At 37.2% G+C, this 15,699-nt stretch overlaps 1 protein-coding gene across 1 annotated transcript in view; it reads right to left on the bottom strand.

Annotated features, from left to right (window-relative positions):
- DCC (deleted in colorectal carcinoma) overlaps positions 1 to 15,699 on the bottom strand; it is a 1,276,184-nt gene that overhangs the window by 493,756 nt on the left and 766,729 nt on the right. The window contains exons 6-7 of the mRNA XM_006891717.1: positions 4,037 to 4,191; positions 1,280 to 1,400 (exon numbers count right to left, since the gene is read on the bottom strand). Coding sequence (XP_006891779.1) covers positions 1,280 to 1,400; positions 4,037 to 4,191 — 276 coding nt within the window. The remainder of the gene's footprint in view (positions 1 to 1,279; positions 1,401 to 4,036; positions 4,192 to 15,699) is intronic.

The following is a 15,699-nucleotide window of genomic DNA, read 5'->3' as shown; positions in this document are numbered from 1 at the left end:
AGGAGGAGGAGGAGGAGGAGGAAAAAGGAGAAGGAGAAAAACTAGAGGACATAAAGAATGATGGATGACAGTAATTTAGTGTCTGTCTTGAATCAGAAGCCTTGTTCATGGTAGTTTTTCACCATGAGAGACTTCCATTTTTACTTTGTGCATAGAATCCCCACCTCAGGAGATCAGGATGAGAAGAAGTTGAAAGGTAAAGATACTGAGTTGAAAGTAAGATAAGATATACTCATCACTGTACAAATGTACACTTTGACTCACTGATGCATTATCTCTAAGAACACAGATGGTATCTTCTATAAAATAAGATATATGATCTGAACATTGGGTGAACATCAACATGAAGTCCCCAGATTATAAACAAGTTGCATTTCTAAGTCTACCTTTGTACATTAGTTACATTTGTAGGCAATTCAGAAGAGGTAGGTACAGTTAGTCTCTAACTTTCATTAGTAAAATGTTTGTCTTCATTCAGGAAGACTCAATCTCTTTGTGGTCAAGTCAGAACTGACTCATAGCTGACCTTCAGCTGGATTTCAAAGATGATAAACCACACAGAAGGTGATTTTTCTTTTTTTTTTTTTCCTGAGGAGAAGCTGGGAGATTAGAACTACCAGCAAACTGTAGCCTTTGGTTTAGCAGCACAATCCCTGTTGGACTATCAAAAAGGTAAAGAAATAATTCCAAATACACAGGTAATAAAGTAATTAATAATAATAGCAATGGCGACTTTTGTTTGCTGGGTAAGTTCCATGTTCCTCTGCTCTGGGCGTAGAACTCCCAGAAAAGGAAAGCAAAATGGTGAAGGGGAGATTGAAAAAGCGATATATATTTGTCTCAACAATGCACAAATGTACATTTTGCTTCACTAACACAGAAGTATTGCTTAATACCAATGGTGTGGCTTGGTGGTAAGAAGCTGTGCTGCAATCCCAAAGGCAGGCGGTTCAAATCCATTAGCTGCTCCATGAGATAAGGATGGACAATCTCCTCCCAAGGGATTTAGTGCCTCAAGAACCTGCTTTGGAAAGTCAGCTATGAGATCGGTTCTGACTTGACAGCACACAAAAATAATAGCAGTGTGATGTGCAAGACGAGTAGTACTTATTTGCTTTTATAGGTCATTGGATGAACCTCATAATAGCACAGACTGTTGAGTCTACAAACTCATGAGCCTATAAACTTCCTAGACTGACTCTTCAGATTAACCTGAGGTAGGCTTTCCAAATGGACCACGCATAATTTTTGCTTCTGCATCAGAGCTCTATTATCTTACCAGGCTTAGGGACAATGAGTTGTGCACTGGTCTGGCCATTTCCAGCCTCACTTTCTGCCACGCACTGATAAAAGCCTTCATCTGATTTCACCACACCAAGGATCCGCAAGTTGGTTCCTCCCTAAAGAAGAAAACAATTTTAAAAGTATGCAAAATATTTTACCAAAGTAAAGACGTAAAGAAGAAAAAGAAACAGAAACCCCAAAACAAACTAGATACAAAGCTTTAATAAAACTTCCCAAAGAAACAAGAAACATCTACAGGACGGTTTTCAGTTTCCTGGAGGGATGCACGGCTCCTGGGGAGGGCCATATGCTCCTAGTGTTTTTGTTGTTGTTGTTGTTGTTGTTGTTGTTTTAGTTCACTTTAATTGACTTAACCTAGTTTGCAGTGAAAAATTATACTTTGGAAAAAAAATACACTCCATCTTCAATATATTAGAGTAGTAAACAGGATATCCTTTTATTAAGATTTTATTAGGATTAATAACAAAAGTTATTAGCAAAGGCAATCTTATGCTTTATTATTAGGGGAGGTTCAGGTTAAGCAGATACTGGGGCAAAATAAAAATGAAATAAGAACAATAATCTTTTAGTGGCTTCTAGAAGACAGGAAATTTAGGCTGGATAGAGTCCAGAAGTATTAACCAAGGGTAAAAAAATAATATCTGCAGGTCTTTTGGAAATTGTAATTGCTTTTCCATGCACCCTTTTGGGGCTTTAGAGAGTAAGGGTGTGATGAATATTTTATACCCATGTCATTCTCATTTTATAGTCAAAATGTTCACCTTCAGAAATCCATAAATGAAATATAGCAACGGTAACTTCTGTTTTATATAAATAGAGTTACTATCTTTTTTGTTTTCCAAGGATGGATGATAAAATGATCTGGAGATAGCGTTTAATTATACTAACTCAGTTTATCTTCAATATTAGTGTAAGAATTAGCTCAGTAAGTGAGACGTGTTAAATCACTTCCCCTGAAGTCATTAAGAGATAAATATTACCTCATGGGGAATTCTTAATTGTTTTTAGTGTCTTGTACTCAATTCGCAGTTGATGTAAAATTCTTAGATAAAGCTGGCTAACTTCTAATTAACAATCCTCATATAAATTACTATTTGTGCTAAATGTTACAAGCCTGGTAGATTGTGGTTCTCGGATTTTCGGAGCTATTGGGGAAATAATTTTGAGTACCTTTAAAAGTGAATGGGGCATGTAACTGTATATTTTGTTTTTAACTTTAAGAAAATAAATGTTTAAGTAGGTTGGTTGCAATGAGTCTTGCTTGGGAAAACATTATTCAAACTGTAGGGGGGAAAAAGAAATGCTACATTTTCTCATGTGTCCTTAAGGCACTCACTAGTTTCCTTTATATGTAAGTAGCATATATTCCAAGTATGTACAACACATTTCAAGTTGCCCAATGGCAGGTCATTTTTAATTTAGTTGTAGTGGAAATAGCTTACAGTTAAAGGAAGTGATGGGTCAATATGTTATTTAAAAGCTACATTTCTCCACTCTTTCTTCAGTTTGAACAATTACACATGGCAATCAAATGGGAAAATGTGGAAATGGTGATAGACATGTAGAAAAATATGACTTTAGATTTATTCCATACAAACTTCTTTAGAACGGCAACGCGCATGCTAGAGGAGATGATGACAGAAGCTGACGAATCGTTGAAGAGGAACTCAATGCCATGGACAGAGTTTGTGACTCAGTTCCCAGGATACAACTAGCTACTTTTGAAATGTATTTAAGGGGCTCTGGTGCAGCTGTGGTTCAGATAGTTGACTGTTAACTAAAAGGTGGTTGGAGTTCACCAGCTGTACTGTTGGACTATCAGTTTATTTATCAGTTATTTGGCTAACAGTTTCCATAAACATTGAAAGTCCTGGCAAAACTCTATAGTACAGTCTCCCACTGTCTTACAGGATCTGTAGCACTTAGACTCAACTCAATGGAAGTGTTTCAGGGAAAGGTTAGCAGGTCAAATCCACCAGCACCTGTGTTAGAAAAAGACCGAGAACCTGCTCCTATTAAAATTTACAGTCTGAAGAAATCGGTGGTAAGTCATCATGAGTCTGAATTGACTCAGGTGTGTGTGTGTGTGTGTGTGTGTGTGTGTGTGTGCGCGCGTGCTATTGTGTTTCGAGGTTGTAAATGACACAGAAGAAGATTGGGGTCCCAGCTGGTAAGGAATTGAGCTGTCAACTCAAAGGTAGGTGGTTCAGATCCACAAACTGCTCTCCAGGAAAAAATTGGATAATCTCATCCTGTGCCATTTACAACCCCTGAAAACCCACTGGAGGGTCAGTGATAAGCAGGTTGATGATGGTAATGAATCGAGTTTGAGGAGAGAGAGAGAGAGAGTGTGTGTGTGTGTTGCAAACATTGCCTGTAAAACTCTATAAGTAGTAGATCTTGTTGAAACTTTGTTATAGTGGGTAAAGAAAAAATTCTTTTAGCTTCAAACAGTCTAGAACTAAGTTCTGGATTATTTTCTCCCAAGAGTTAGCATCTCAAGTACTGAGAAAGATACTCTTTGTTTCTATGTCTCCTCTTTCTCTTTTCATTTTTAAAATAGGGGGTTGGATTTCTCAGTCTAGAAAAATCACACATTTTATTAAAACAATTTTCTAAGTACACTATCAAATTTCCAAATGGGAATCTTGCTCCTCAAATGGGCAAAAAGGCAAATGAGAAACTAGCCCATAATGAATGACGTTGAAGTTAACACAACAAACATAGTTACCACTATCTGAAAGTAATCACTCGGGATGACCACATCGCCATTCTTCATCCAATTGACTGTCGGGATAGGCTTTCCAGAGACCGCACATTCAAACTCAATGTCCATGCTTTCATACGCGTAGAGGTTGGAAGGATGAATTAAAAACCATGGAGGAACTGTAAAGATAGGGGGGAAAGTGAGTGTATAGAGATGTAAAGTTTCAAGCTAAGGTCTTCTTCACAGAGTTAGAAACCACTATTCTGAGACAGAAATATTTACAATCCAAATAATTTCCCCAGAACTCTGCCTTATTATAGAGAGGTTACTAGGGAACTCTGGGGGCCTGGTGGTAAGAAGCTGGGCTACAATCCCTAAGGCATGCAGTTCAAATCCACCATTTGCTCTGCAGGAGAAGGATAGACAGCCTCTGAAAACCCATTGGAGGGTCTGCTATGACTTAATGGTACACAACAACAACAACAACATAGAACACATCAGGGGTATTTGTTTAAGAATGCAGTCATATTAATAAACAGTTGTAGTTAATGATGTTTGTCACAAGGAAAGAACCTATTAACTGGAAATGATAATTGTTGTTGTTTATGTTAAGTGCCGTGAGTCGCAGGAGACTCAGAGCGACCCTATGAAGGAGAGTCCTTGATGCTTGGGTGCCTTTCATCCTCTCTCCAGGGAATGATAATATATCACATAAACATTCTGAATATCCAAATATTTGGACACGATTAACCACTGAAGCATACAAAGCATTGGACACTATGCTAAAAATATCAATAAAAGTAAAGCTACAAAAGGAAGACTATGCAGAATACAAGAAAAAAAAATTAAGGTCCCTTCTATTTCTAGAATTTCCAAAAGACTTAGTCAATGGATATGGACCATTTCTCTATTGAAACTCTCTATGGCGACGTTGTTAGGTATCTTCTAGGAGACTATGATTCGTAGCGAACCTGTGAACAAAAGATATGACTCCTTACCTATTCTGTGCCATCTTTACAACCACCATCATTTTTTTCATCACTGCATCATTCCTTCTCATTGAGTATTTTCCTCTCCTTTGCTGACTCTCTACCTAGCTCAACATAATAAGGTCTTTTTTAACATATCAAAAGTATGTAGCATGAAATTTCACCACCCTTATCTCTTTGGAGTGTCCTGCTTACACTTATTCTAAACCAGAGTTGTTCGTTCTTTTGGTGATTCATAATGTATTCAATATGCTTCTTCAACACAACACACAATCTTCCTCAGTTTTCCTTATTCATTGTTTGTCTTTTATATGAATACAAAGAACTTGAAACTACTATGGCTTGGATCAGACACTCTATAGTCTTTAAACTTATATCCCTGCCCTTTCGCAATTTTGAGAAGTCTTTGCAGCAGATTTTCACAAAGCAACACACCTTTTCATGTCTTGACTGCTATTATCCTGGGTGCTGATTATGGATCTAAGTCAAATAAAATCATTAATAACTTCAGTCTTTTCTCCATTAATCATGATGTTGCCTTCTGATTCATTGGTAGAGTTTTGTTTTTGTTATTTTGTTTCTCGATGTTGAGATGTATTCCACAGTGAAGGCTATAGTCTTTGATCTTCTTCAGTAAGTGCTTCTAGTTTTCCTCAGTTTTGCAAGCCAGGATGTGCCACCTACTTAATGCAGGTTGTTGATGAGTTTTCCTCCAGTCCTGCTGTCATGTGCTTCTTCATTTATACCAGCAGCATACAGACTGAATAAAGACTGAAGAAAGGATGCAGCCTTCACGAACACCTTTCCTGTTTTTAAGTCATGCAGTATTTCCTTCTTCTATTTGAACAATTATTTCTTGGTCTGTGTATAGGCTTTGCTCAAACACAAATTACGTGTTCTGAGATGCCTATCTTCAATGCACTCCACAATTTATTAAGGATCTGCTGTGACAATAAGGACTGAACAATGATTATACAATTTTTAGTGTGGACACAACCTTGTCCTAGTAATTAGCTATCATAACACATTACTACATAGTATTATTTTCTCAAAATGTATGTGATATACTATTTAAATTTTATTCCTTAATTAGCATAATACTAGTTATTCTATGATGAGTATTGCAATGGAAAGAAAATGACAAATATAGCATGCCTTTGCTCATGAATGTTTAAGCAACACTTCTGTTGCTTAAAGTGCTGGCAAGGAAAGTAAAATGTTAAACGTAATGTTGATCCTCTTCTATGGGGAACATTAAACAAAGTCAGATTTGAATATTCATAGTAAATGAGAAGCCAGATTAAATTCACAGTGAAGTACCAGTCGTGATCTCTTTTTCACATAGGAAATAAACATGCATTTTCATAAGTCATTTTGGAAGTTGAAAACTATGTTTTGGTTTTGTTGATATGCTCAATGAGTAACAAGTGCCAAGTTTTGTTCCTTAGAGTAACGTCCATATTTTGCTGTTTCCAACAATCATCATCAAAGGGAATTTGTCATCAAAAGGAATTTGCAATCTATGACACTCAATGCCTTCTAGAAAAATGGGAGAACAGTGGAAAATGCTAAGATTCAAGTTCTCGTGGGTTTTTTTCCCCATCTTTTTTAAAAATAAAATTTCTACTGTCTTTTGAGAGTTTACAAAGAAAACAGGTTTTCATTCAGCCATTCACACACATTTGTTTTATAACACAAATTCTAATACCCACAATGCATTTCCACTTTCCCCCTGTAAGTTAAGTTCTAGTTTTTCTTTCCGAGGTATCTTAGCCCTCACTGTCATTCATGCATGTTTTCTCTTTCTCTTTCCTCTTGTGTAATTAATTATTTGAACCTCTAGTATTAATGGAGGTCAGGTAGTATAGTCCTTAGGGAGTTGCACTGCTAATCCAATGGTAAACCCCAAAGGTGGTTCGAATCTACCAGTGGCTCTTTGAGGGAGAAAGATGAGCAATTTCCTCTTTTGCAATTAAACCTGCTGTAGTGTCAGCTATGAACTGGTTACAAATCAACAGCAATGAGTGAGTGCATGAGTCCTAAGCAATTTCTACACTGTTCAATATGTCACAGTACAGAATTGACTTGGAGAGCTCAGTTGGGGTACATCAATATTTACAGGTCAAAACCAAGGGAAGTAAGATCTTACAAACATTCTAAAGAGAAAATGCTATAGAGAAATAGCCTAAAGGTGATTATTAATACTATCAGTTGTTGTATATGCTGTGGAGTTGAAACCAACTCAAATTGACATTCCCATTGGGTTTTCAGAGACTATAAATGGCACAGGAGGAGATTATCCATCTTTTTCCTATGATTAATAGTAAAATGAAATTTTTCTTTATTCCTTGGACAAATTAACTGGCAAAAGACATCAGAAATAGACACTGAATGCCTCTAAACACATACTTTAGTTATCTTTTCTGGATTCATTTACCAATTTTAACAGAGATTTTTAAATTGTTTATTTACCAGCAAACAGCCAATACTTATTGAAAGCTGATTATTATACACATTTTATTCTTAACATTGTACATGCTTTATTTGCTTAATTATTAACACAACTACTGGAAATAGGCTCTAGTATCATCATTTTATAAATAAAGAGACCTGGGTACAGGTAATGGGAAAGCTTTCTCAATCACACATTTTACATATCATGGAAACAGACAGTCTGAGCCCGCTGGCTGCATTCTGAACCATTCAACTATCACTTTGTCTTTTATCAGATGAAATTCAGACAGAAGCATAACATAAAACATTCCAGTGCTCTTAAAAATGCAATTACAGAGACAAGCAATTAGAGTTATTTACAATACAAAACAAACAAAAAGAAACACTAGGTCATCCAATCATCCTCTGTCTCTCATTTCTCTTTTGCTGACATCAACTTTGACAAGTGACATATAGTGCTTGCCTTCATCAGAATTCCCAGATAATCAATGGCTGTGTTAGAGGTCTTCAAATTTTAAATAACATCCTTTGGTATATCTTGGATTTTACCATTAAAGCAATATGTGTATGTTTACTTGTATGACATCCTAATGGCATAATGGTTAGTATTTGACACTAAGTGAGAAGTCAGTAATTCCAAAGTCCCAGTTTCTGTGGGAGAAATACATGTTCATTTGCTTCCACAAAGACACATGCCTAGGAAACCTTCGAGAGAAATCTACCATGTCAGAAACAACTCAAAATCAAAAAGAACTTTAAGAGCATAAAGGATGTCACCAGATTTCCTGAATTTAAATTCCAGCTCCGTCATTGTTTGGAAACTAAGGTGCCCCGGATCCAGGCAATTACTCGCTATGCATCAGAAATCTGGACAATGACTAAGAATGATAGGAGAATTGATGCCTATGACCTGTGGTGCTGGAGAAGAGTATTGATTATACCATGGACTGCTAGGAGAACAAACACATTTGTCCTAGAGAGGATGAGACCGGGATGCTCCTTGGAGGGAAGGACTCTGAAGCTTTGTCCGGCATACTTTGGGCATGTTGCAAGGTGGGATCAGTCCTTGGAGGCGGACGTCATACTTAGGAGGGTTGGAGGGACAGTACAAGAGAGAAAGACCCTCGATGAGATGGATTGATTCAGTAACTGGAGTAATGGGGGTAGGAGTGTCAGAGAAAATAAAATTGGGATAGGATAGAGCCGGGTTTAGGGCTGTTGCTAGGGGTGCTAGGAGTTGCAGTGACACAAAAAACCAACCAGAACATTAACAGTCAGTGCTCATTGAGGGTAATGGTAACGTGTTTTTAAGGGGCTTATCACATATCTACCATAAGCAGTGTATATTTTTTATGTTAAAAACAGTAAGTAGAAAACTAATAGAACATTTACAAATAGTACAAATAATTATGATACAGTTGGATATCTTTAAAAACAGGTTATTTGGCTTAGGTGATGGATGTGCTCTAATACTTTTAGGTAGATTATTTCTGTTTCTCTTGCTTGAGTGGTAGAAAATACTTTTTTTTTTTCAGTCTCTCTCAAAGAAATTAAATGGAATGTCAAAATCCTTGCTTCTAAAGAGAAACCTGGCTTTACCCTCTTCAAGACAGACCTATTTCGTTTCACTTTGCGTTCCATAATATCTTTAATATTCTTCTCCAGAAACACAATTCAAAGGCACTGATTCTTGTTCTGCCATCCTTAGTCATTGCCCAACTCTCTGATGCATAGCAATTAATTGTGAAGACCACAGCATAGGACAGACATCTTAATCTCCAGACTGACATTGTTGCTCTTTAACTCTCTGGACAAGTCTCTGACAGCAGTTTCCCAATGCAACTCGTCTTTTGATTTCCTATCTGCTGGTGCCAAAAGTGTTGAGTGTTAACAGTGTCATCTTGCTCCAATCCACAATCTTAATTTCTTCTCCCTTTAACAAAATGCTATCAATGGGCCTGGTGGTGAGAATCATGGTTTTCTTGATGTTGATATGTAATCTCTATTGCAGTCCTTGACCTTCTGCAGCAAACGTTTCAGGTCCTTCTCAGTTTTGCCAAACAAGGTTGTGTAATCTGCATAATGCAAGTTGTTGATGAGTCTTGCACCAATCCTGATGCCACATTCGTCCTCATAAAGCCTAGCCTCCCAACATGATCTGTTCCATATACAAATTGAACCGATATGGAGAAAGGACACATCCCTGATGCACTCCTTTCCTGATTTTGAACCATGCAGTGTTTCCTTGCCCTGTTTGTATGATTCCTTCTTCTCTAAGCATTAGTTTCGCATGAGTGTAATTGAGTATTTTGGGATTCCTACACTTCTTAATGTAAGTCAAAATTTGTTGTGATCCACACAAATTCTTTTGCATACTCAAAAAAGCACAAATAGGCTATGTCACTAGGGTTGTTTTTAGTCCTCAATATTTTAGGAGCCTCTGAATTAACATATCGTTTTAGTTTAAAAGTCCTTAGTACTATGGGAGTCTGAACCATAATTTCCTGCTTACAAGTAAACACGAATATAAATTGAGATTACTGTTTCACAAAATTTTTTATTACATCTGGGACCTAAGCAGATCAGCTTTACAGTGACCATCATGCCTTTCTTGACTATATTTATGTACTAGTCTCTGTTTTTCACTTCACAATATATCACTCTGTAGAAAAAGGGCAGAACAATTGCTTTCTTACTTACATGGGGAAATGAAGCACCAAAATATTCCCACAATCAGATATAATCCTAACTCTCACTGGTTTTTGAAAAGTCCATTGTTTCTACTCCGTAGTGTTATCAGTTGTCATGTAGCATGAGGATGGATTAATGATATCTCTTTATGTCTTACGACCCTCTTTGAAGCATATTCTCAAACAAGATTAAGCTCAGCAAAGATGTTAAGCAAAATAGGAGAATCCTTTGTTGTAGAAATATTCGTTTAAGATGTTTTGGTTACTAAGTGCAGTTGAGTTAACTGCCGCCCATAGTAATCCTGTGTACAACATCTTAAAACGCACCATCCTCACAATCTCTGTCATGCTCCAGCCTATTCACTGCCGTCATTGTGTGAGTTCATCTCATTAAAGGTCTTTCTTGCCGTGTGCTGATCCTCTACTTTTTGAAGCACAACAGTTTCCCTAAGGATTGGCACCGACTGACATAACGTCCGAAGCCTAAGAGAAGAAGTTCACCACACTTGCCTTTAAGGAGCACCTGGATGCACATTTTTCAAGACAATTTTGTTTTTGTTTTTTTTTTTGTGACAGTCCATTGTATATTAAATACTGTGACATCATTTCAGTTTTTGCTTTCTTCTCTGTCCTTGCAATGACTTGTTGCTCTCTTCCTGGATGACATCCTTGATGTCATTCCACAACTCATCTGGTATTCAGTCACTGATGTTTAGTACAAACACATTTGAAAGAGACTATGCAAAGGTATTTGACTGTGTGGATCAGAACAAATTATGACAGAAATTAGGAAGAATGAGAAGGAATCCCAGAGCACTTAATTATGCTCACACAAAACCTTTACTTAGATCAAGACATTGTTGTGTGAACAGACCAAGGGAACAGTATGTGGTTTAAAATTAAGAAAGGTGTGTGTTAGGCTTGTATCCTGTGTCCATAACCATTCAATCTGAATGCTGAGAAAATTGTTCAAGAAGCTAGACTCTGTGAAGAAGAATGTGGTATCAGGATCAGAGGAAGACTCATCAACACCCTTCATAATGCAGATAACGCAACCCTGTTTGCTGAAAGTGAGGACTTCAACCACTTGCTGCTGAAGATCAAAGAACATTGCCTTCAATATGGATTGAATCTCAACATAAAGAAAACAATAATCCTCACCACTGGGCTAATCAACAACAGGATGACAGATGGAAAAGACTGGAGTTGTCAATTATTTTCTTGGTACCACCTCTCTGGTCAAGAGATCAGAAGATTTGTTGCACTGGGATAATCTGTTGTCAAGGACATCTCCAAAGTTCTAAGGAGCAATGATGTGAGTTTAAAGAGTGAGGTGTGTCTGACTCAAGCTATGGTCTGTTCAGTCACTTGCTATATATCTGAAAGTTGAACAATGAATAAAGGATGACACAGAAGAATTGACGGTTTTCAAAGACAGTTAATCGTATGAGAGGAGATTGCCTATCCTTCTCCCGAGGAGCAGTTAGTGGCCTTGAACCGCATGACTTTAGGACTACAGCGCAGCTTCTTGTCACTAGGCCCCCAGAGATCCCATCTCTTATATGCTAGCATATATAATAAAACTGCTTTTTCCTTTCCAATCCTTGCTTCCATAATTGGTTTTTCTGGAAGTAGGTGATGTCATTGCATTTCTCCAGTAATACTAAGATTTATTCATTTCATTTTTTTAAAATTTTTTTATTTTTATTTTATTGTTTTTGTGTGAGTGTACCGTCAAATCAGATCTGACTTGTACAGGAGGAGATTGTCCCTCCTTCCCCGGCAGAGCATCTGGTGGATTCGAACCGTGTGCCTCTGGGATTGTAGTTGCAGCTCCTTACCACTAGGCCACCAGAGCTCCCCTTATTCATTACATTTTAAAGTTACTTCCTAAATCCTTGGATAAAGGTATAATCTTTTTTTTTGCCTTTCTCAGCTTCTGAGTCCTGAATTCTCATCAGATTAACAATGGCATCTCTAGTTAAAGGTATAATGAAAGGAAGGGGAATCATATTTTCATGCCAAAATTTGTGTAATTAACCCTATTAAGATATTGCCATTGAGTTTTCACTACTTATAGAAGAAATAGCAAGCTCACGGCTATTGTTTAATAACTTATAGAGAGGTCAGTGCCCCTGTGGCAAAGTTAACTTGTCAGGTATAACTTGGTGCTTCATGAGATAAAGATGGATCGTTTTCTTCTATAAGGATGTATAGCTTATACCAAATTGAGGGTAGCTATGAGGCATACTTCTATTTGACCACAGTGAGGCTGAGATTTTTTATAGCCATATTAAACGCATAAAATTAATATTTAGGATGACCTAATATATGTTGCTTTTGTTAGGTGTCATAACGTCATGTACAAGTCATAATGACACTATGAACAACAAATCCGAGCCGTGTTCTATGCTGCGCCATCCTCACACTTCCTCACACATCAGAGCCCAGTGTAGCTGTCACGGTGTCAATCCAGTTGTTTGGGAGTCTTCCTCTCTTTTACTGACTTTCCACCTCTCCTTATCTCCCAATATCCAGAGAGAAATAGTTCCTTATTTTTCCACCTTCACTCCACAAGGATTCCAAAATCATCAAGCATTTATATTAAATAATGTTATTCTTTATATAAAACAGAGTTGGTTTTGCATTCTCTAATATAATGTGAATTCACTCTAGATTAATGTACTAACAGAACCTAAATGTCATGTGAATATTATTTTCAGTTCCATCTTAGCCTTTGAAGATTATTCCCACTATTTAATATTTCCCTAAAAACAAGCAAACAAAACAAACCAAAAAAAAGCCTCAATGCAGCAAAAAACCCCCCACAAAAAAGTTACAATATTTTTTATCTTTGGTAATGTACACATTCAGAATTTGAAAATAAAGAAATCAATTGCATTAGCTTTATTTGGCTGAAAAGAAAATAATTATTGTAGAATAAATACTATATGACATATAGTTCAACAGTTTTTCAGACAACAAACCCTAGCCTAAAAAATTATTCATACTCATTATATTAATGATATAACTTGAAATTAATTCTCTAGATACAACTAATAGCGCTTTTCTTCATGAAGTTTGTGTTTTCCAAGAAGTAGACAGTGTTATTTCTGGCAGTATACTTTCTTTCTCTTTCTCTGAAGAATTTTATTGTCTAACAGTTATAATTACCTACTTGCTATTATTACATTATAAGCTATATTTTCCATATGGTTATAGTCTTACACATTATGTAGCTGCCTTACCCCTCAACTCCATAGAAGAAATAATTTTATTATTTTCAAACTTATGCTGCCTACAATTTCCTAATCAGTAATAAAAATGTAGTATCATATTTTTTCAAGTTTATCAAATTGTTTAATTTGCATTGCAATAGTCCATTTCAAAGAATTATTTAGCACATACATGCAATGGTACTACAATTTCAGACAGGATATTGATTTTAGTTTTACTTTCCTTTTGAGTAGAAAGAAATCATGACTAGAAATAAATTATCCACATTTTCAGTAGTTCTTGTTTTCTCTGGATTTTCTGAAGTATTTGTATTACATACATTATTTTAATTTGAAAACTGGAAAAGTGTGAATGACAAAAATTACCAGTATAGAACAGAAACGTGACAAAAATTCTGTTCTTTAAACCCATGAAAGAATATATCATATTTAAAAGTGACCAGTAGAGGATAATTCATAACATTCAGTCAGTCAGCTTTGTGTAACTGTGAAAGAACCAATGGAAAGTTGGGAACAGCCATGTCTGACGTCTACTGCCCTCATCAGTAATGTCCACAGTACCAAACAAGTGGCTGTAAGGTCAAACAAGGTCTCGTGCTCCTCACCTACTTCTGCTAATCACTGGGTCAGAATTTTGTCGCAAATGACCACACAGACTTTCTGGAATCTCTCTTCACTCACAGTTGTGGTGTTTGTCAGGCACACAGTTGGGAGCAGGGAAGGCAAAGAACCTCACATAGTGAAAGTATAGATTTAATAAACAGCAGTCTCCAAACAGACAAGCAGCAAGACATAATCCCTCTATCTGTTCAGCTCTCTGGCCCTGAGGAATGAGCTCTGCTTTCTCCGCTCTCCTTCTTTCCTGGTGCTGAATTCTGTCACTGAATCTGCTTCATTGCATGGAGAGACTAGCCAATCACCTTGCGAGTAGACTAACACGCCCTATGAGGAAGAAATGGCTTATAAGCTGATGATGATGAAGTCAGGCTGTCTGCTTACAGCGGAGCTGGGGATCACATCTCCAGGGGAGCTGAGAAGGTAGGTGAAGCCTCAAAGATTTATTTTCTTTTACACCTTTCCACCTGGCTATATGGTCAGGTGTAAGACAATAGCTAGAAAAGTCATTGTTCAAAATTCTAAGAGGACAGTAACCATGAGTTCCTTATGTATATTTTCAAACCACTGTCAATCAAAAATATTCAGGAAGAAGAGAGCAATTGAGTAATCAACAAAATCCCTTGGATGTTAAAAATAAGCATAATGGGTTTTTCAATTACATCAGAGAGCTGGACAATGACTAGGGAGGATAGAAGAATTGACACCTTTGAGCTGTGGTGCTGGAGAAGAGTATTGAATGTACCATGGACTGCCAAGAAAACAAATAGATTCATCCTAGAGAGGGTTAAACCAGGCTGCTCCTTGGAGGCAAGGATTCTGGGGCTTTGTCTGACATACTTTGGACATGTTGTAAGGAGAGACAGGTCTTTAGAGAGGGACATCATGCTGGGTAGAGTAGAGGGACAGTGCAGGAGGAGAAGACCCTCTATGAGGTGGATTGATTCAGTGACTGGTGTAATCAGGATGGGTGTGTCAGAGTAAATGAGATTGGCACAGGACAGAGCAGGGTTTAGGGCTGTTGTACATAGGGTCGCTATGAGTCGCAAATTACTCGACGGCACATAACAACAACAACAACAGATGGAATTAGTTTGTATTGGCTATTATCTTCCATAGAAACAAGGATGATGAGATTTCCTCTCACAAACTTTGGCATGTTGTCAGGAGAGGTGAGTCCTTGGAAAAGCACATCATGCTTGGAAAAGTGGAGGGTCAGTGAAGGAGAGGGAGACTTTCAAAGAGCTAGATTGCCACAGGAACAATGAACCTAAGCACAGCAGAGATTGTGAAGATGGAACAGAATTGGGCAGAGCTGAGTTCTGCAGTAAACAGGATCGCTTCAAAGTAGTGTTGACCAGAAAGCATTTAACAATAAGAACAAATTCTTTACACAGAAGGATGTGCATAGATTATACACAAATGCTTTTCCCCTTAATTTTATGGAAATGTCTTCTGAGATTATATGCTTTATTAATAACGGATTTTTTTAAGAGTCAAATGTGTTTTGAACCTCCAAAGAGTTACCACAAACAACGTCAGTAGCGTTATGTATTTTATCTCACAACTACCGCACACTTTTATTTCCACAACATTTCATTTTGACCCTCCAACTTTCCTGGGATTTTACTCTTTTTCACCTTCTGGTCAGTTTTTTAGGTATCTTTTTCTAGTTACTCAATTCAGAAACTCATTGTCACTAG

The sequence above is a fragment of the Elephantulus edwardii genome, unplaced genomic scaffold (genome assembly GCF_000299155.1).
Source record: "Elephantulus edwardii isolate Elephantulus edwardi_28Jun2011 unplaced genomic scaffold, EleEdw1.0 scaffold00103, whole genome shotgun sequence".
Taxonomy (NCBI): Eukaryota; Metazoa; Chordata; class Mammalia; order Macroscelidea; family Macroscelididae; genus Elephantulus; species Elephantulus edwardii.
Note: the sequence above shows the minus strand (reverse complement) of the source record. Positions and strands in the feature narration are given on the sequence as shown.